Here is a 23,008-nt window from a genome sequence, read left to right on the forward strand (position 1 = left end):
GGTCCCCCCGCGCAAAGGACTGAATATCGTCCCTTACCAACAAGGCCACCCCACCCCCTCTGCCCGTCAGTCTGTCCTTACGATAACACGTGTATCCTTGAATATTCATTTCCCAGGCCCTGTCCACTTGAAGCCACGTCTCAGTTATCCCCACAATATCGTATCTGCCAATTTCCAAAAGAGCCTCAAGCTCATCCATCTTATGTCTAATGCTTCGTGCATTCATGTATAGTATTTTTAATTTGTTACTGCTCTCACCCTTCCCATCAACCCTTATCAACACTTATCAACTTTCTCCAGCATTCTGTGTTTACAAAACAATCATCGAATGTGATAAAAACTCACTGGGTTCACTAACATCCTTGAGGGAAGGAAACTGACGTCCTTACCCAATCTGACCTACAAGTGACTCCAGACCCACAGCAATGTAGTTAACTCTGAACTGACCCCTGAATTGGCTGAGTGAGACATTCAAGAAAAAAAAGTTAAAAATCACAACACCAGGTTATAGTCCAACAGGTTTATTTAGAGGCACTAGCTTTCAAAGCGCTGTTTCTTCATCAGGCAGTTGTCAAGGAAAGATAGGGATGGACAATAAATGCTATCAGTGATGCTCCCATCCCATAAGGGAATAAAATAAATAAAACAGCTCACCACTATCTTTATCAGCACAGACAGCAAATTCCCACCTTCTCAATGATCCCCACATCATTTGCAGAGATTACAATTTATAAATATTATTGTGTAAGACATATTCCCAAGAGCAATACAAAACCAAGTATGTCCCCAAGCTACAGGAGGAGACATTTGGTCAGGTGACCAAAAGCTTGTCAAAGAGGTAAATATTAATGAGTGTTTTAAATGAGGAAAGTGACCTGGAGAAGTGGAGAGAATACCATATAGTAAAATGACCAGACTCACTGAAGTCAACTTCAAAGCTTACAATATATAGATCTGAACTTATAGCTGAGTTACTGATCCAACTCTGTCATTACACTATCATACACTGCTGATCAGAGTTAGTGAAGAGATCAGGAATAGCAGACTTACTGCTGCACATCCCAATAACTGGACATTGCTTTTCTTGTTGGAGCTCCCTCTGGCTGAGGTTAACTCATTTAACACAGAACACATCAGACATGGGATCACCCTGCCTGCGTGTGTCTGAGCACCATACCGACAGATCTTGCAGCAAGTAAGCCACCTGTGGGAGCTCTGGAACAAGCTTTAAGAACCTCCAGACATCACTGATCTGTACAGCTCTGGGTTAATGGATAAAATGATAACAGAACTCTGCACATACCTCATGAACTGTTTCCGTGCCTCTGCTGCTGGGGGCTCATTGTCACCCAAGTCAATGTGGTTACTGAGGGTATCCTCCCCAAGAAATTCCTCCTCTTCATCGAGTACTGAGAAACAACAAGAAAGGAGTTCATAACAATCCAGAGTTAGACCATGCTGGTCTGTGCGAGGGCTACACTCAAAACAGAACCCACCCAGAAGCCTGGAACAATGGCCATGGAAAATCCTGCTGCAGACCACTTTGCTGTTGGCTGGCCAGCTGATTCCAAATGAATGACAGAACTGATTTCATAAACAATTTTATTGGGAGCTAAACTTAGACTGTATGGGGCAGGATAGTGGCAGAGACAATGATTCCCAGGAAAAGTCCCAGATCATAGAACATTCCCTGCAGAACCAGCTGGCAACACCTGCTTCTTCACTAGCATTCACTCAGCTCAGATAGCAAGAAATAGAGAAGAAGTGAGAGACAGATGGATAGAGCTAACTCCCTGATTCATGCCTTGGTGTTAAGTGACCTGCTTACAGAATGCTCATCATCATCAGCAGTCAAGATTTCATGAATGGTTTCTCTTTAATCACAATTGGCTCTTTATCCTCTGGATTAACAGTTTACTTTTTAATTTTGCAATCCTGGTGGGAAGTCTCACCTACACAAAGCAAGTATCAGGAATCTAACTCCAACTCCAGCACTTGCCAGGGTTCAAGACCTACCATTTGGTACAGTGATCTTGTTTACCAAAGGGCCCCAGAGCCCAAAAGCTCTCTCTGAACTAATGCTGTGGAAATGTTCATCAATGCAAAGATCAATCCAGCTTAGCGATCAGCACCAAGTTCACCTAGTCTACACAGAAACCTAGTTCAGTTCCTTGCTTGAACTTGCATGTGCTATATGTGACTGGTCTGTTATATTGCCTTGTTTCTGTAAGATTGCATGCATATGTCCACCTGTGTAATTGAGGGGGAATGCTGGCCTGGGCCTAATAACTTAAGTAGGAGATAGCAGTGGGAAGCTGTGCGTGGAGTCTGAGGAGATAGGAGAAGTGCGAAATGAGTATTTTTCATCAGTGTTCACACTGGAAAAAGACAAAGACAATGTTGTTGAGGAGGATACTACGATACAGGCAACTAGACTACAAGGGGGTGCTAGCAATTCTGGAAAGTGTGAAAATAGATAAGTCCCCTGGGCCGGATGGGATTTATCCCAGGATTCTCTGGGAAGCCTTTGGCTCGGATCTTCATGTTGTCATTATCTACAGGAACAGTGCCAGAAGACTGGGGGATAGCAAATGTTGTTCCCTTGTTCAAGGAGGGGAGTAGGGACAACCCTGATAAATACAGACCAGTGAGCCTTACTTCGGTTGTGGGTAAAGCGTTGGAAAGGATTGTAAGAGACAGAACTTATAGTCATTTAGAAAGGATTATGTTGATTAGGGATAGTCAACATGGTTTTGTGAAGGGTAGGTCATACCTCACAAACCTGGAGTTCTGGGAGATGGTGGATGAGGGTAAAGTAGTTGATGTAGTGTATGTGGATTTCAGTAAGGCATTTGACAAGGTTCCCTACAGTAGGCTATTGCACAAAATATGGAGGCATGGGATTGAGGGGGATTTAGCATTTGGATCAGAGATTGGCTAGCTGGAAGAAGACAGAGGGTGGTGGTTGATGGGAAATGTTCATCCTGGAGTTCAGTTACTAGTGATGTACCGCAAGGATGTGTTTTGGGGCCACTGTTTGTCATTTTTATAAATGACCTAGTGAGGGCATAGAAGTATGGGTTAGTAAATTTGCAGATGACACTAAGGTTAATAAAATTGAGAATAGTGACAAAGGATGTTGCAGGTTACAGAGGACATAGATAAGCTGCAGAGCTGGGCTGAGCTGAGAGGTAGCAAATGGAGTTTAGTGCGAAAAAGTGTGAGGTGATTCACTTTGGAAGAGCAACAGAAATAAAGAGTTCTGGGCTAATGGTAAGATTCTTGGTACTGTATATGAACGAAGAGATCTCTGTGTCTATGTACATAGATCGCTGGAAATGGTCACCCAGGTTGATAGGGTTATTAAGAAGGCATATGGCATGTTAGCTTTTATTGGTAGAGGGATTGAGTTTTTGAATCGGTGAGGTCAAATTGCAGCTGTACAAAACTCTGGTGTGGCCGCGCTTGGAGTACTGCATATCCGATCACCGCATTATAGAAAGAATGTGGAAGCTTTGGAAAGAGTTCAGAGTAGATTTACCAGGATATTGCTTGGTATGGAGGGAAAGTCTTATGAGGAAAGGCCAAGGACTTGAGGCTGTTTTCATCAGAGGAGGAGGTTGAGAGGTGACTTAATTGAGACATATAAGATAAATCAGAGGGTTAGATAGGGTGGACAGTGAGGGCCTTTTTCCTCAAATGGTGATGGCTAGCATGAGGGGACATAGCTTTAAATTGAGGGGTGATAGATATAGGACAGATGTTAGAGGTAGTTTCTTTACTCAGAGTAGAAGAGGCGTAGATCGCACTGCCTGCAATATAGAAACTCGCCAACTTTAAGGGTATTTAAATGTTCATTGGGTAGGCAAATGGATGAGAATGGAATAGCGTAGGCTTCAGATTGGTTCCACAGGTAGGCGCAACATTGAGGGTTGAAGGGCCTGTACTGTGCTGTAATGTTCTATGTTCTATGAGTTGCATAGTCACAAACTTACCATCTGGAAGATTGTCTGCAGCATGAGTGTGGGTTTTGGAGAGATTAGAGGGAAAAAAGAAAAAGGTACAAAAGTGAACATGTTATAACCTGCAAGAGCTGGAATTCAGCATGCTTGCTGTCTGTCTTTCTGCTCTCAATAACATTGCATGGTAAGATGGAACTGGCATACACCAGCCCCACCCTCTGTGCTTCACAAACTCTGGGTTAACATCCTTTTGATCAATTGTGCTTCCCCCTCCTCTCCTCTTTCTTTCTCTTCCCCTTTTAATGCTTGAATATTACAGTGCAGGAGACCGTTCAGTACATAAATCTTCTCCTCCAGCTTTGCAAGATCTAATTAGCCCCATCTGAATTTTTCCCATAGCCTGACAGTATCTTCCTTTTTAAGCATTCATCAAGTTCCACTTTTGATAGTTCCTGTTGAATATGCGTCTATTGCTCTGAGGCACTGTACTCAAGGTTCGTGTGTAATAAATATTCTCAACTTTCCCCTAGATTTTCTGTGGCCTTGGTTACCAACATTTCAAATCACCGAGAACAGTTTAGTTTTATTTACTTTATCAAAAGCACTATACAATTTTGAATATCTCTATCAAATCTCCTTTAATCTTCTCTACTCCAGAGAATAATCGCAGTTGTTCTGTTATTCCCTGCACCCTAAAAGCAGAATGAGATCTAACCAAATATTTTATGAAGTTTCAGCACAATTTCCTTGTGTTGGGTAATCTATTCTCTCGAAGAAACCCAGAATTTTGGTTTTAATTGGATTAACAGCTTCCTGGACTCATTCCATCACCTTCAAAAATGACCCACCAGTTAACGCTTTGTTAAAATACTGCAGGTGTTAGCGCCTAACAGTCATGTGACAGTTTTCCAATTACCTTGGGCCTCTGCCCCCAGCCCAAAACTCCTCCTACCTGTTGGCTCATCCTCCTCCAAGTCATCTCGCTGGGCATAGTTTCGTAGGAATTCTGCAAAGGCTCCGTTCTGGTTCTGCAGCTCCTGATATGATCCCATCTCGGAGATTCTGCCGTTCACCAACACCACAATCTGATCCACTTGAGGCAGGAAGCTGATTCCATGTGTCACAAGTACTCGAGTCTGCAAAGGCAAAATAAAACCGACAAGAGATCAAAGGCTGCAGCACAAATCACACTGTGAAGAGAGCAGATAAAACTATTCAGTACCCAGTCCTCACTCTCACAACAGCGGGAACAGGAGGGAATCATGATGGCCTAAGCAGACGAATATTCAACACGATCACCAGCTCCTCCCCCCCACCCTTCTTCAAATTCATTTATTCACTGGTTTCATCAAGAACCAGTTTTGGAAAAAAACAAATATTAACTCAAATATGTCACCACAGAGATATTCTGTATTTCCATATCAAGTTATATAACCTAACACAGTAATACATTCAGCTGCGTGGCTGACTGCACCATTCAGTTAGATTTGATCATTGTTTATTCAGGGTAAAGGTCACTCACAGTGTAAATTACAGAAACATGGAAGACAGGAGCAGGAGGCGGCCATTGGGCTCTTTGAGCCTGCTCCACCATTCAATGTAATCATGGCTGATCATCCAACTCATCCTGCTGTTCCTGCTTTCTCAAAGGGGATCATACCATTTGATCCCTTTAGCCCTAAAAACTACATCTTAGTTTCAAACATTCTATGCTTTGATCGCAGCCTCTTTTGGTGGGAGTGAATTCCACAGGCTCACCACTCTCTGGGTGCAGCCATTTCAGATCTCAGTCCGTATTCTCACATCTTAACACCTACTTCTGGACTCCCTGGTCATTGGGAACATCCATCCTGTGCATATCCTGTCTACTCCTGTTCGAACTTTATAAGTTTGTAAGACATGCCTCCTCATTCTTCCAAACTCCAGTGAAGTTTTTATTTATTTGAAGATGTGGGTATTGCTGGTTAGGCCACCATTTTATTGCCCATCCATAACTACCCAGAGACAGTTAAGAGTAAAATCACATTGCTGTGGGTTTGGAATCACATGTAGGTAGACCAGGTAAGGATGGGAGTTTCCCTTCCCTCGTCCCAACTGATCCAGACTGCCATCCCATGAAGTAGTTTGGGAAAGCTTTGTTCTTTTCCCTCCATAACCGGAATATCCTTCCTCAAATAAAGAGGCCAAAACTGCACGGACTACTCCCCGAGCCCTGTACAGCTGCATTAAGAAATCCCTCTCCTGTACGTGAATCCTCACTAGGGTGGTCCACATGCAGTTTGCTGCCTTCACCACCTGCTGTACCTGCATTGCTTACCTCAGTGACCGGTATACGAGAACACCCAGGTCCTGTTAACCTCCTCTTTTCCCAATTTATCACCATTCAGATCATAATCTGCCTTCCTGCTTTGGCTTCCAAAATGGGTAACCTCAGATTTATCCACATTATGCATCATCTGCCCACTTAGTTTGTCCAAATCCCACTGTAACATCTCTGTATCCTCCTCACAGCTCACCCTCCCACCCAGCTTTGTGTCATCTGCAAACTTGGAGATATTACATTTTGTTCCACCATCGAAATGATTAATTATTGTGAAAAGCTGGGGTCCTGGCACTCATCCCTGCGGTACCCCACAAGTCACTTACTACCTGTTACTCAGAAAAACAGCCAGCGACCCTTGCTCTTTGCTTTCTGTCTGCCAACCAGTTTCTATCCATGTCACTACTCCACCCCAATGCCACGTGCTTACATTTTAAATAGCAATCTCTTCTGTGAGACCCTATTGAAAACCTTCTGAAAGTTCAACTAAACCACATCCACTGGCTCTCCCTTATCAACGCTACTAGTTTCACATCCTTGAAAAATTCCAATAGATTTCTCAAGTGTACTTTCCCTTTTGTATATCCATGCCGACTGTCTGATCTTGTCACTGTTTTCCAAGTGCTCGGTTATTAAGTCTTTTATAATGGACTCTCGCATTTCCCCAACTTCTGATATCAGACTGACCAGTTAGAATTCCCTTTTTCTCTCTACCTCCCTGTGAAAGTACAGAGGTTACATTAGCTACCCTCCAATCCATAGGAACTGTAACAGAGGCTACAGAATCTTAGTAGATGACCACCAAAACATAAACTCTTTCTAGGGCCACTTCCTCAAGTACTATGGGACAGAAATGACCAGGAGCACATTACTGCAGAGGCTGGAATCTGTACTGAAAACAGCAAATGCTGGAAATCACAGTGGGTCAGACAGCATCTACGGAGAGAAAGCAAGCTAAATATTTGAGTCTAAAAGACTCTTTATCAGAGCTCAAACGATCAGGCCCTAGGGATTTATCTGCCTTCAATCCCACCAATCTCCTGAATGGTATTGATTTCCTTCAGTTCCTACCTTTCATGAGATCCTGTGCTCCCTAACATTTTTGGGATGTTATTTATGTCTTCCTTTGTGAAGGCAGAACCATAGTATGTATTTAATTGGTCTGCCATCACTTGTTCCGTTTCTGACTGTGAAAGGACCTACATTTGTCTTCATTCATCTTTTGCTCTTCACATATCTATACAGGTTTGTTTTTACAATCAGCTTGCATGTTCCCTGCACACTTTCACACTATTTTGCACTCTTTAATCCCTCCGTCTTCCTTTGCTGAAATCCAAACTTCTCCCACTCCTCAGATCTGCTGCTTGCTTTGGACAATTTGTATGCCCCTTCCTTCAATCTAATACTATTTCTAATGTTCCTTGTTAGCCATAGCCAGCCACCCTTTTCTGTTTTACTTATGCACCAGGCAGGAAGGAACAACTGTTGCAGTTCATCCACGCTCTCTTTAAATGTTCGCTATTATCTTTCAACAGTTATCCATTTAAGCTACATCCCCAATCAGAATCAACTCACACCTCATACCACCAGTTCCTTTATTCGGTTCAGTCTCCGAATCAACGGTATCACTTTCCAGCTAACTGAAGAATTTTATCATATTATGGTCACTGTTCACAAGGAAACAGCCTTTCCTGATGAAGTGCTTATGCCCGAAACATTGATTCTCCTGCCCCTCGGATGCTGCTTGACCTGCTGTGCTTTTCCAGCACCACACTTTGACTGACTCTCCAGCATCTGCAGTCCTCACTGTCTTTTAGTTGCTATTCCCAAGGGGCCTTGCATAGCTAGTTTGCCAATTATTTCTCTCATTACACAGCACTAAGATGGCCTGTTCCAAAGTTGGTTTCTCATTGCATTGATCCAGAAATCCATCCTATATACACTCCTGAAATCCTCTTCTACAGCTTTGTTACTAATTTGATTTGCCCAATCTACATGCAGATTAAAGTGACCCATAATATTATAGATATTCCTGTAGTGTTTGTATTCTAATTTCCTGTTTAATGCCTTCCTCAGCATTAGCACTAAAGGTTGAGGCTCTGTATACGACTCCACTATTGTTTTCTGTCACTTGGGGTTTCTAAACTTTACCTGTCCAGATTTCATTCACCAGAGTTCTTAAATTAGAGAGGTTACATTAGCTACTCTCCAATCCATAGGAACTGTACCAGAGGCTACAGAATCATGGTAGATGACCACCAAAATGCACACTCTTCTAGGGCTACTTAAGTACTCTGGGATAGAAATGATCAGGAGCAAATGACTGCAGATGCTGGAATCTGTACTGAAAACAACATGGATGCTGCCTGACCTGCTGAGATTTCCAGCATTTGGACACTAAGCAAGCTAACGTTTTGAGTCCAGATGACTCTTTCTCAGAGCTCATAAATGGTCAGGCCTGGGGATTTCTCTGCCTTCAATCCCACCAGTTTCCTGAATGAGTCTTCCTCACTATGTTAAATTCTTCTTTGGCTAGGAAGATGCCCTATCTCTTTTTTGTCTGTCCTTCCAAAATTCTGAATGAAACTGGATATTCAGTTCCCTTTTCCTAGGCACATTCCCGTGACCCTAATTATATCGTATCTATTTAAATCTGCATAATTAATTCATCCACTTCATGAATGCTCTGTGCATTGAGACACAAGGTCATAATAAGTGTCTCTTTAACATTCGAGACCCGTTCACATTATTTTGGACTGCAGTTCTGTTTGATAATTGCCCTTCAATTCTCTATCACTTTTCTTACATTTCAAATTGTCTTTTGCCCTTGTTTCCATCTCTCTGCATAGGATCCCATTCCCCCTGCTATTTTAGTTTAAAGGCTCCTAACTATTCCAGCAAATATTCCCCTGGGGTCATCAGTACTGGTCTTGCCCTAAATATAATATAAGAAGCTAGGGACCAAGTTTGAAAAGTAGGGCCTTAAAAGCAATCTCAGGATTGCTACCAGTGCCACAGATGTATCAGATGAATATGTGGCTGGGGGGGGATGGTGCGAGGGGGGAGGATTTCAGAATGCTGGGCCTTTGGGACTGGTTCTGAGAGAGTTGGGACTCCAGAATGTCCTACAGCTGCTCCAAGACATCCTTGGCCTTGGCATCCAGGAGGCAACAGATCATCCTGGAGTCTCCTTTGCGGCAATGGAAGTGCTTATCTAGTCCTTCCACTATTACTATAGCTTTCCTAACACCTATCCCTTCTCTCTTCTGTTGCAGAGGTGCAATGAATTTGGCTTTGCTGCTTTCCTGGGAGGCCATCTCCCTGCACAGCAGCATCAAAAGCTGTTTTGCAGGAGAATGGCCACAGGGGACTCCTGTACTTCCTTCCTAACTGTATAGACTCTGTTTATTCAAGAGAAGAGTCATTCACCATGTGACTACACAGGGTTGGTGATAGATATTTTACCTTTCCCTTCAACACTCCTTCTGGGCCAATGACTTTATCGAAAATGTGTTTAGCCACATGTGCATCCACAGCTGAAAGGGGGTCATCCAGGAGGTACACATCCATGTCGCTGTACACAGCTCGTGCCAGACTCACCCGCTGTTTCTGCCCTCCGGACAGATTTATTCCCTGTAAAAGGAGCATTGGATAGTCAGTGTAAAGCCCTAGTTCAGAGACTGATGGAGAAGGTAGATGTGAGTGAAGACACTTACTTTTTCACCAATCTCAGTCTGGTCTCCACCAGGAAGTACACTCAGGTCAGTGATGAGCGCACAGGCTTCCAGAACCTGTTGGTACTTCTGTTCACTAAGGAGCTCTCCAAAGATAATGTTGTCTTTCAAGGAGGCATTCCGAATCCAGGCCTGCTGAGGAACGTAGGCAACAGATCCCTGCCAGTTAAAAGGAAAATACTTATGTATGAATAACTGCAGTCTTCACAAATGAACCTTTCATTTTTAAAATTAGCACTCACATTATCACCCAAAACCATTGTCTATTTGATGGTTGCCACTTACATCTGAAGTATTCAGAATTTAAGCAGAAAGAGCTAGATGCACTCACTATTTCATACCACCCTTACGCTGTAATAAATGCAAATCATAAATAAATAAGAACATGCCGAAAAGCTCAGTGCATCAGCTCCAAACATATGTGACTCACTGATTTCTGATCAGAATCGCTGCCCCCATTTTTGCTGCTGTTAACCCATCATTGTCACTGAAATCTGCTCTAGACTCATTAATCAAGAATAGAGGAGCAGTAGGCCATTCAGTCCATCAAATCTGTTTCACCATGCAATCCAGCCATGGCTGATCATTTACTTTAATGCATTTACTCCACACTTTCCATATTCCTTTGACAGATTTCTGAATACCAATCTCTACCTTAAACAGACCCAAAGGCTCAGCTTCCACACTTTCGGGGACCTTCCAAATATTCATAATCCTCAAACTGAAAATATATTCTTCTCATTTTGATCCCAAGTGGCACCACTCTCACCTTTAAGTTGAGCCCCTGGTTTTAAACGCCTCAACAAGGGCAATCAGCTTCACTGGATCCACCCTGTCTCTGCAATTAACTACTTTGTAAGTTTCATTGAGATCATCTCCCATTTCTTGAAAGTGTAGAGAATACAGTTTCCCCAGTCTCTCCTCATAAAACAGTCTTAGCAGCCCCAGGACAAATCTGATGAACTTTCTTTGCACTCACTCTACAGCAATAATATCCTTCCTGAGGTCAGGGGTTTAAACGTGTGTACTCAACGTGTGGTCTAATCAACTAAAGCAGGACTTTGTTACTCCTGTCCTCAAATCCTCTTGTGGTAAAGACTAACATATCATTAGCCTTCCTCATTCCCTTTATTTGCCCCATTAGTAATTGCATTACCACTTCTTCAGATATTTAATCCATCACTTCTTACTGGAGTTGATCCATCAACATTACACAGAGCTGTGCCCATGAGTGCCTGACTGCGATTTTAACCATAGACGTCCATCCGCCCCGAGGAATGGGTCAGAGAGTGGGGGTACTCACATGGATTGCCACGCTGCCCTCCAGCTTCTCCATTTCTCCCAGAAGAGCGGAGATGAGTGAGGATTTGCCACATCCAACATGACCAACCACTGCCACCAGGGAGCCTTGTGGCACCATCAGACTGATCCTGGATTAAACAAACAAGAAAAGGACAATTTGCAGGTTTCACCTTTCAGAATCAGAGGTTCCAAGGCAGCACAGAGACCCAGGTAGCTGGATCACCACAGCGAGAGAGACTTCAACCCCAGGGCATCAATGTGGACTTCAACAGTTTCCTCATTTCCCCTTCCCCAACCTCACTCCAGTTCCAAACCTCCAGCTCAGCACTGTCCCCATGACTTGTCCTACCTGCCTGTGCTCTTCCAGCACCACTGATCCAGAATCTGGTTACCAGCATCTGCAGTCATTGTTTTTACCTAGATCTATTGGTCAGTCAGAAAGCAACACAACAGGATTTAAACTCAAGGTTTCAATTAAGGGACAGACATAGAACATAGAACATAGAAAAATACAGCGCAGTACAGGCCCTTTGGCCTTCGATGTTGCGCTGATCCAAGCCCGCCTAACCTACACTAGCCCACTATCCTCCATATGCCTATCCAATGCCCGTTTAAATGCCCATAAAGAGGGAGAGTCCACCACTGCTACTGGCAGGGCTTTCCATGAACTCACGACTCGCTGAGTAAAGAATCTACCCCTAACATCTGTCCTATACCTACCACCCCTTAATTTAAAGCTATGAAAGGAGGAAAGGAATCTCTCAGGGAACTTTGAGCAAGGATGAGTTAGGTTAACTCTGTCTTTTACTTGCACCTCAGGGTCAGAGCTTCAAGTCCAATTGCAGAATTTGGAGCATGTTCCTATCAGACATTCCTATTGAAGTGTGCCAAAATGTCAGTGTTTATGGATCACTGCACCGCTGCAGGCTAAAATGTGCTCAAATTCAGCTGTTCTTTCTTTGAAAACAAATCTATAATTGCATTAGAAGCAGTCAGAGAAGGCTAACTTGGCTTGTTCCTGGACTGAAGCATTTGAGAAGAGACTGAACACACTTGACCTGTATTCAGTGGAGCCCAGAAAACTGAGATGTGACTTTATTGAAACATACAAGATCTTGGAGCAATGATAAGGTGGATAGTCAAAGGATGTTTCCTCATCCTGAGGTACAGCAGAACTGGGGAACACTGTTAAATAAAAGGTCTTCCTTTTCAAGATAGATATGGAAAATTTTTTCTTTCCTCACAGAGTAATTAGTTTGTGGAATTTGTTTCCTCAGTTCACTGTGCATTGAATCTGTCCAAGGCCGAGTCAGATTGAGTTTAATAGAAATGGGAATTACAGTCATGGGCAGACAGGGAAGAGCAATTGAAACAACAAGCAGAAGGCCTGAATGGTTTGATCCTGCTCATGAGTTTTATGACTCTCTCTTGTTGCCCATTACCCACAGCAATGACATTAACATTGCACACACTCAACAGAAGGAGGGAAATGAATTCAACAGATTTTTGCTTTTCATTGTTTGGCAATTTCTTGGTTTGGTTCTTCTCAATCGGGAAAGTTGTAATGAAGCTTAATGCAGGGAGGAGGGAAGGAGTACGAATGATTGGATATTTGAAGCAGAGGAGTACACTCAAGAGGAGGGAGAAATTGGTGAGAATAAGTCCAGATGTGAGACGGACCTTCACCAATCAAACACAATCCATCCCTTGCCTCTTGTTTACGGTGTCTAACCTTAAGCCATTTTTGAATTACCTGGGAGCTTGGGGAACCTTTTGTTCCTCACTGCTGTGTCCAAGGCGATGACTAGCCAATCAGAGTCAACTTGTCAATCAATCAGCCCTCTTTACCTTTGTAATATAAGCTAACGTGATAGTTTGAAATTTAGCATCCTTGCATTTAGCCAGATGAGTGCAAGATGAGAAGTTTCAGCAAAATATCACTCTTCAAAAATGTTGGATTGAAGTTGTCTTGGACAGTACATGAAGCCATAACTGAGTGGGTGAAATTGTGGCCCAGTAAGCCTGCAGCACTCGGAAACAGGAACCATAGGGAGGAAGCCTCACGCTCAGCATCCTCATCCCCATCCCAACTCCCAGTCAATGCCTGGAACTCCATACAGTGCTCAGAGCCCTTGGCAATGTGCTTGGCCCCAGTGTCTCCCTCACCAATCCATCCAGAATCTGGGTTCCACCTTATCCCAGTGGAAGTACTTTAAAGTTTTACTGTTAAACCTTTGAAGTTCAAGATCACAACTTGAAACATGCTTACCCATTGAGAACAACAGGATCAGTCTTTCCCCAGCTGAAGGTTCCATTCAGCATGGTGATAGCATGGCCTACAACACAAAAGAGAAACGTTAGAGATAGAGACAGTGTCAGAAAGGAAGACGCAGGAGGAAAGGATGTAATCAAGAGACACAAACGGCAGGGAGGGGGAACAGAGCGAGAGCGCGTGAGATGGGGGAGGGACAGAGAGCGAGAGTGCTCAAGAGAAAGAGAAATGGATGATAAAAATAGAGGAAAAGGGTTTTGGAAGTAAATATATTAAAAGAGAGTAATGAAGGAAGAAAATGACTAAAAGAGAAGAGAAATCACAAGAGAAAAGGGGTGTGATTATGCAAAACACTGCAATATTTCAAAATATTGAGATTAATGCAAAACAGGTTCAGACGGAGGACGATTACCTGTTGCAATTTTTTGTCTCTCAACATTTGTGGGATCCAATTCATCATGACTCAGGAAGTTCTGCAATCGCTTCAGTGAAACGGTGGCCTGAGAAAGAAAGAGAATACAATGGATGCAAACCACAAAAAGCGCTAAATGCAGAGGCAGAAAAAAAGGAAATTCACAATTAGATAATTTAAATATAAGGAAATTTTCTATATTTCTGGAGAAACATCAGCCTTTGAACAAAACACCAAATCAACACAGTCACCCACAGTCCTTTGAGGGGATTTGATGTTTGTGAAGAGGGAGGTGGTTTGTGGTTTTCGTGGATATTTTATCGGTTATGTAAGTTACTCAATGTCCTGAGGCTTTGTCAACTGCTTTCAGAAAACAAAGCTCCCCCCCCGCCCCCCAGTTCTCTCTTACCTTGGGGAATTCAGTCAGAGGACGGAGGATGTGATTGAATGTAAAGATGGACTGGCCAGATAGTTATTTTGTTTGCTACTTCCCTAGTTGAATTACTATAATTTTACTTTATCATTTTATGTCAAATTTATATTAAAATTCTTATAAACTAAAACTCAGCATCTGAAATGGACTGAATTTGGCAGGTTGATTAGCAGACGATATGAGTAGGATGTCTATGTCCATCAACCCTGCCTCTCGCCAGGACTGATCACTTATTGTTTGTCACAATTCCCCCTCACAAGATATCAAACGCGACTACACCATTGCCAGTTTATGCCTTTGCCATTCTAAATTGATGCTAGCTCAGTTCAGCTCAATTAGGCGGAGACCCGAAAAAAAAGTTGCTGCATCCGAACCTTATGAGCCCTGGCTTCCTGAAGAGTCCCTGGGAAGAGGCCAGATAAAATGAAACAAATAATTTTCTGCAACACATCATTTTTCAACTGCTATAAGACAAGTTGTGATCACTCAGCTGGTAACTCTGTCACCTGGTCTGAGCAAACACTGCAGTGTCTAAGGGTCAGTGCTGAGCAAACTCCACACAAGATAATCCATACTGAGGGAGTTCTGTACTGGTTGAGTGATCATCATTTGGGTGTGATATTAAAACAGAGTTCCTGTCTGATTTTGGAGGTGAAAAAGACCCCATGGCATGTTGAAGAGCAGCAGGCATATTCTCCCGAGTGCCCTGACCATTTTTTCTCTCTCAAATAAGTTCACTAAATACAGTTCTGAAGAACAGTCACTTGACTTGAAAAGTTAACTCTGCTTTCTTCGCACAGATGCTGCCAGACCTACTTCGCCAGCCATTTCTGCTTTTGTTTCACCATATATAGAGCTCTGAAGAAGTGTAGCATTAGATTTGAAATGTTAACTGTTTCTCTCTGCAGCTGCTGTCAGAGCTGAGTTTCGCCAGCTCTTTCTGTCTTTTTATTAAGATACTTGACTGGCCATTTTCTCATTGCTGTTTTGAGGAAAGTAGCCGTGTGCCTCAAGACTGCTGTATTTGACACATTTTAATACTGAACACTGTTTAAAAATTGGCTTGAAGGCATTTTCAGATGTTCTAAGGAGATGAATTTGCATTACAGAAATGCAAACACTCTCATATAATACTCTTCAGCCTGACCCAAAGCCGCACCTTCCTGGAAGAAAAGCAAGACACGCTGGTCACCTCTCGGCCCTCAGTTTTGACTCTACAGGCTAAAAGGGATTTGTTCCCCTCACTTGCCATCTCCAATGGACTTTCTCTCTCTCAACAGTACAAGAGGACATGATCCCAGGAAGTTCTCACCTGAACCACACCACTGATGACTTGAGGCAGCATGTTGAGTGGAAACCGGAGGATGTTGAACAAAGACAAGGAGACAAAAGCTTTCTGTGCATCCAATACATTATTCTCGTCAACAGTCACATACACCGCAAAGGTTGTCAAGGCAACCTAAATTAGAACAGGAGAGAAATGACAACCATTATGTTGAAGGCTTAGTGGAAGTCACCCTAGGAAAAAGTGAGGACTGCAGATGCTGGAAATCAGAGTCCAGAGTGCAGTGCTGGAAAGGCACAGCAGGCCAGGCAGCATCTGAAGTGCAGGAGAATTGATGTTTCGGGCATAAGCCTGATGAATGGCTTATGCCCAAAACATTGATTCTCATGTTCATCGGATGCTGCCTGACCTGCTGTGCTTTTCCAGCACCACACTCTCAGCTTAGTGGAAGTGAATACTTTCCCACATGTGACTACTCGTCACTCCCCATGCAGGTACAGCATGGGATTAGATATACAGCAAAGTTCCTTCTAACTCAAACTGAAACTGAGCTCCTCTACACTGTCCCCACCAAACACTCCCATGGTAAGATAATGTACACTTAGTAATTCTGTTTAAAGAGATGAACTAACTCAGATACTGGCATTAGCTAGGACCTTTTCTAGCTGTACTAGGGAGGTTCCTGGGCTAGTCTAACCTGATCCAATCTTTTTCTCTCTTTATTCATTTATCACCCATTCCTAGTTACTCTTGATAAAGTGGCAGAGAGCTGCCTTACAGAAGCGCTGCAGTCCATGTGCTGTAGGTATACCCACAATGCTCTAAGGAAAGGAGCCCCAGGACTTTCACCTAGCAACACTGAAGAACGGTGAAATATTTGCAAATCACGAAGTGAATGGCTTAAAGGGGAACTTGCAGGGGGTGGTATTCCCATGTATCTGCTGCCCTTGTCCTTCTAGATGGAAGTGTTCATGAGTTTGGAAGAGGCTGTCTAAGGAGTCTTCATGGATTTCTGCAGTGCATCTTGTAGATAGTACACCCAGCTGCTACTGAGCATTGGTGGTGGAGGGAGCAGATGCTTGTGGATGAGGTGCCAATCAAGTGGGCTGTTTTGTCCTGGATGCTGTCAAGTTGAGTGTGTTGTTACAGCTGCGTCCATCCAGGCAAGTGGGGAGCATTCCAGCACACACCTAACCTGTGCCTTATAGATGATAGACAGGATTTGAGTGGTTAGAGTCACAGCACGGAAACAGGCCTATCAGCCCAACCCATCCAGGCCAACCAGGTTTCCTAAACTGGACAAGTCCCATTTGCTTGCATTTGGCCTATATTCCTCAAATCCCTTCCTATCCATGTATCTGCCCAAATGCCTCTTAAATGTTGTAATTGTACCCACCTCTACCACTACCTCTGGCAACTCATTCTATTTAGACACCACCTTCTCTGTGAAAAAGTTACCTCTCGGGTCCCTTTTAAATCTTTCCCTCTCACCTTAAATCTATACCCTCTAGTTTTGGACTCCTCTACCATGGGGAAAAGACCTTGGCTATTCACTTTATCTAAGCTCTTTATGATTTTATAAACTTCTACAAAGTCACCCCTCAGCCTCCTATGATCCAGGGAAAGACGTCCCAGTCTATCCAACCTCTCCTATAACTGAAATCTTCCAGTCTCATTGAGATCCTTGTAAATTGTTTCTGCATTCTTTCCAGTTTAATAACATCTTTCCTATAGTATGGCAATCAGAATTGTACACAGTGCTCCAAAAGTGGCTTTACCAATGTCTTGTACAACCGCACTCAATACTCTGACCACTGAAGACAATCATGCCAAACACCTTCTTCACCACCCTGAGTACCTTTGATGCAACTTTCAAGGAACAATATACCTGCACTCCTAAGTCTCTGTCTGACAATACAGCCCAGGCCATGAGGTTGCAGATTATGTTCGAAGTACAATTCTGCAGCTGTCGTCGTCCCACAGCACCTCATGGATGCCCACTCTTGAGTTGCTAGATCAGTTCGAAGTCAATCCTATTTACCATGATGGTAATGTAACGCAACACACCGAAGGGTAAGTTCAACATGAAGGGGAGACTTCATCTCCAAAAGGACTGTGCAGTGAATACTCTTACTAATTCTTTAATAGACAGATGCATCTACAGGAGCAGATTGGTGAGGTTAAGGTCACGTATGTTTTCCCTCTTGTTGGTTCCCTCACCACCTGCCCAGTCTAGCAGATACATCCTTGGTGCTTCTGAGCCATTCTTGGTGACTGAAGTCTCCCACCCAGAACATATTCTCACCCTCTGTTTCCTCCAAGTGATGGCCTCATGATTTTGTCATTGTCTGGATTAACAGTCCAATCAGGGCATGATCTGGGCAGCTGGGTTCAAATCTTGCCGTGGCAGTTGATGGAATTTGAATTCAATAAAAATTTGGAATTAAGAGTCTAATTATGATCACAAATTCATTGTCAATTGTTAGAAAAACCGATCTGATTCATTAATGTCCTTGAGGGAAGGAAACTGCCATCCTTACCTGGTCTGGCCAACATTTGCCTCCAGACTCAGCAACATGGTTGAGTCTTATCTACCCTCTGGGCAATAAATGCTGGCCTAGCCAGTGACACCCTCACCTTGTGAATAAATTTAAAAGACACTGTTGTCCAACATGGAAGGGTACAGATTCTTCAGCCAAGGGGTTGGTAATCAGCAGGAGGTTCCGTTGCGCCGGTTAGACAGGACATATCCAGTGATGATGGGGGTGGTGGTGTGTGCAGTATTGTCTCTAAGGTGTTCTTCTGTGAGTATGACTACAGCGGGCTGTCGCTTGATTTGTTTGAGACAGAACGCCTCCAGTTTTGTTCACTATCCCCAGGTATTAATGAGGACGACTTTGCAGAGCCAACAGGGTGTGCTTTTCTTTGAGACTTTGTAGTAGTTGGCACAACTAAAGAGCTTGCTTGGCCATTTCAGAGGACATTTAAAGAGTCAAACATTGCTGAGAGTCTGGAAGCACATGTCAGCCAGAACAGATCAGGGTAGCAATTTCTCTTCACTAAAGGGCAATAATGAATCTGATCAGTTTTTGTGGTCTTCATTGGACATTCAACTCTAGATATTCTCTAGAATTTAGAAGGTTGAGGGACCTACTCAAGGTCTTCAAGATATTAACAGGACAAGATAAGGTAGATAAAGACAAAATATTTCCATTGATTAAAGATTCTAGAACGAGGGAGCTTGGATTAAGAATTAGGGTCAGGCCATTCAGGAGAGATATTAAAAAGCACTTCCTGCAACAAAGAATATTGGAGGTTTGGAACTCTCTTCCTCCAAAGGCAGTCAATGCTAATACAATTGTTAAATTTAAATCTAAGATAGACAAGCGTATCAATGGATATGGGCCCAAGGCAGCATATAGAGTTAGACCACAGATCAGCCATGACCTTACTGCATGAGGCTCAAGGGGCTGAATGACAATACAACTACACAATTCTCTCCCCACTGGACTGATCAATGTTATATTTAGCAAAGTGTTGCAGTTCTGAGGAAGGGCCACTTGATCTGAAACATTAACTCTATTTTCTCTCCACAGATGCTGCCAGGCCTATTGAGCTTTTCCAGCAATTTCAGTTTTTGTAGCAGTGTTTTGCCGTTGCTTTCTGAGGGAGAGTAGACCAGGAAACTCTTCCATTCTTCCTGCCTGCCATCAGGAGCATATGCAAAGGATTTATAAGTTGCTCAATTTGTTTGGCTACATTACAAACACATGGCCCAAAAATCCTGACCAATGACTCGAACCAGGACGATCTGGCCCAGAGGTAGGCGTGTTACCACTGTGTACAGTCCCAATCTGCTCACATTTCACACAAACCTCCTTCCATCCTTCAACTGTCAGTGTCACCCACGATTCTCTTCACTGCAAAATGCTTTTCTAGCCTTCACAAATAACATACACGCCAACTTGTCCCAGTGAATTCCTCACTCAGGAAGGTGTGGGTCCTCCTATTGACCTGCACCTGGGACTGAGTGTGCTACAGGCGTCACTGTGTACACCATGTGGACTCAGTGCCATGGATGTTTTTATACAGGCAGGAGGGATGTCAGGGGAAATGAGCTCAGGATCATGTTCATCAGGTAACCTTCAGCAAAAAAGGAAGTCATCTGACAAAGTGTTGATAGGAATGGAATTGTCTACCATCTCGCCACATGTTTGAATAATCACTGACATTAGAAGGATGAGATATATCAATGAAACCAGTTTTCCATTGATAGCTCGTCCTTTATAGAGGGACAATGCCTCCATTTAAATGGATCACATGGTTTTCAAAACTCTCCCTTACCTTGGTAACCTCATTCAGCCATACTCCGATCTCAGATCGCCTCTTGCTGGCCTTTCAGGCATTCTTGATTTCCATCACACCGACACTGATGGCCATACCTTCAGCTATCCGAGTCCTGAGCTCTGTAATGCTCTCCCTAAATCTCTTCGCCCCTTGCCCATCTCTCTCTCTCTCCTTCAAAAGGCTCCATAAAAATTACCTCTTTGGACAAGCCTTTGCTCCCCTGCCCTAATATCACTGTGTGTGGCTCAGTGACAGAGTCAGTTTAGTAACACTCCCAAGAAGCAGAACAGGATGTTTTATGATATCAAGGCATTACAGAAATACAACTTACTGCCAGGGAGAAACCTAAACATTAGAAAGTTGTTAAAGGAGCAGATACTCACAATAAAGGGGGCAGTTGTCCAAGTGAAGGTGGAGAGGGCATTGAGGTAGGCAGCTTTTTTCAGAATACTGAGCTCCTTCTGCCGAATGGCCAGGACCTTCTGCTCGAAAGACGCTTCCCAGGCATACAACTTCAGCACCTTAATACCATTCAGGATCTCATTCATCAGCTTAATCCGAGCGTCTTTGTGTTGCATCTGTTGCACCTACAGGGTGAAAGAGATCACAATCACATCATGTGCTTTGCAAAAGATGGCAGCTGTATCACAGGCTGTACACGTCGCAAAGCAGGGCTGGGGGTGGGGGGGGGGGGGGGAAGGTGAGGAGAAAAGATAGGTCACACATGGCAAAGGAGGGTCAGTTCTTTAATGTAATCATGGCTAATTACCCAACTCAAACGGCCTGTTCCTGCTTTCCCCCTGTATCCTTTGATCCTTTTAACCTCAAGTGCCATATCCAAAGCCTTCTTGAAATCATACAACATTTTGGCCTTGACTACGTCATGTGGTAGTGAATTCCATAGGCTCACCACTCTGGATGACAAAATATCTTATCTCAGTCTTAAATGGTTTACCTGGTATCCTTAAACTGTGATTTCTGGGTCTGGACATCCCTGTAATCAGGAAAATCCTTCTTACATAGACTGTCTAGTTCTATTAGAATTCTATAGATGTTTATGAAATCTCTCCTTCATTCTTCTGAACCCAAGGGAATATAATCCTAATTGATTCAATCTCTCCTCATACCACATGGTCACACAATCCCAGGAATCAGATTGGTAAACCTTCAGTGCACTCCCTCTATCGCAAGAACATCCTTCCTCAGCTAAGAAGACCAAACTGCACACAATATTTCAAGTTGGGTTTCACCGAGACCTTCCACAATTGCAGCAAGATGTCCCCGTTTCTGTACTCTAATTCTCTCACTACGAGGGTCAACATTTTCTTCACTGCCTGCTGTACCTGCATGCTGACCTTCAGTGACTGGTGTACGAGGACACCCACGTCTTGTTGCACATTTCCCTCTCTTAGTTTGTTGCCAGTTAGGAACCGGCCTTTGTGTTGTTGCGACCAAAGTAGATATGCTCACATTTATCCACATTATGCTGCGTCTGCCATGCATCTGCCTATTCACTAAGCCTGTCCAAATCACACCAAAGCATCTGCGCATCATCCTCACAGCTCATCCTCCCAGCCAGCTTTGTGTCGGCTGTAAATTTGGAGATCCTACACTGAATTCCCTTAACACTAATCTATAGTGTGAATAGCTGGGGTCCAGCACTGCCCCCTGTAGTACCCCACTAGTCTCTGTGTGCCAGTCATAAAACAACTTGTTTACTCCTTCCGTTTCCAGTCTGCCAGCCAGTTTCCTATCCATCTGAGGCTGACAGAGTAAAGAAAGCTGAAGGGAGAATGAGAAGGATTGAAGCTGAAACTAAAGTACTGAGTGACACTGTGAGAGAGTACGTGTGTGAATGAAAGGTTATTAAACAACAGGTGGGAGAAGTATCCTGAGTAAAGGGATGGAAAAGAGGAAGATACTGTGGAAAAGAATTAAGGAGTAAAGAGAGTTTTTGTGACATACCTGAAAGCTTCGACTTTTCATGGCAATCACTGCATTGAATGGGATTAGAAGAATCATCACGGCAACACCAGCCAGAACTGAAGGACCCAGGTACTGGGAAAGGAGACAGAGGCCACATTAGTCTTGATGTCTCTTCAATGGTCAAACCCAAAACTTCAAGTCTTCGCTGTGGTCCTGTGCACCTCAAAACCACAACTTTTCACTACTTCAGAAGGAGATCAGGGAAAGGGGGGTACCTGCCACAGGAAGTAAAGAGCCAGGCAGATCTGGAGTGGAGCTGACCATAGCATGTTGAGGAAGCCGGTGAGATCCATGAATCTCTGAGCATCCACTGACATCAAGTTCACAATCTCCCCAACGGTGGATGAACGTTTAGCTGAGTTAGTGATGACCAGAGACTGAAAAAAAGTCAAATAAGCATAGACTTAATCATCATTTCCAATACAAGAGATGGCCATTGGGTACATCATGTCAGCAGCAGTTAACAAAGATCTGACGACATCTCATTTTCCTGCTCCTGGAGGCTATGGCAACAAAATGAATATTCAAATTCTGCTTAAATGTCACAAGAATTTCTGACTGAACCACCCTTTCAGGCAGAGTTTCAGATTCCCACCAACCTCAGTAAAAAATCTCTCTCCATTCCCCACTTAGCCTTCTACCTTTAACTTATACTCCTTAGCTATTGATACCTCTACTAACGGAAAAGTGCCATCCTCTCCTCCATATTTATGCTCCTCAAAATCGTAAACACATCTGTCAGATCCCCTCTTAACCCTCACTGCTCCAAGGAAAGCAGTCCTACCCAACCACTCCTATCCCAGGCTCTCCAGCCCAGCAAAATCCTGATAAATCTTCTCTGCACCCTCAGGCAGTCACATCCTTCCTTATACAGAAACTGAAGTTACTGGAAAAGCTCAGCAGGTCTGACAGCATCTGTGAAGAGAAATCAAAGTTAACGTTTCGGGTCCCGTGA

The 23,008-nt window shown here is 43.5% G+C and overlaps 1 protein-coding gene across 4 annotated transcripts in view; it reads right to left on the reverse strand.

Annotated features, from left to right (window-relative positions):
• abcc3 (ATP-binding cassette, sub-family C (CFTR/MRP), member 3) overlaps nt 1–23,008 on the reverse strand; it is a 149,164-nt gene that overhangs the window by 41,482 nt on the left and 84,674 nt on the right. For all 4 annotated transcript variants that reach the window (XM_043715184.1, XM_043715185.1, XM_043715187.1 and 1 more), the window contains exons 10-20: nt 22,269–22,430; nt 22,033–22,125; nt 20,451–20,654; nt 15,748–15,894; nt 14,003–14,090; nt 13,588–13,654; nt 11,320–11,446; nt 9,999–10,175; nt 9,748–9,915; nt 4,915–5,098; nt 1,304–1,409 (exon numbers count right to left, since the gene is read on the reverse strand). In XM_043715184.1, coding sequence (XP_043571119.1) covers nt 1,304–1,409; nt 4,915–5,098; nt 9,748–9,915; nt 9,999–10,175; nt 11,320–11,446; nt 13,588–13,654; nt 14,003–14,090; nt 15,748–15,894; nt 20,451–20,654; nt 22,033–22,125; nt 22,269–22,430 — 1,523 coding nt within the window. The remainder of the gene's footprint in view (nt 1–1,303; nt 1,410–4,914; nt 5,099–9,747; nt 9,916–9,998; nt 10,176–11,319; nt 11,447–13,587; nt 13,655–14,002; nt 14,091–15,747; nt 15,895–20,450; nt 20,655–22,032; nt 22,126–22,268; nt 22,431–23,008) is intronic.

This window comes from Chiloscyllium plagiosum, chromosome 24 (genome assembly GCF_004010195.1).
Source record: "Chiloscyllium plagiosum isolate BGI_BamShark_2017 chromosome 24, ASM401019v2, whole genome shotgun sequence".
Lineage (NCBI taxonomy): Eukaryota > Metazoa > Chordata > Chondrichthyes > Orectolobiformes > Hemiscylliidae > Chiloscyllium > Chiloscyllium plagiosum.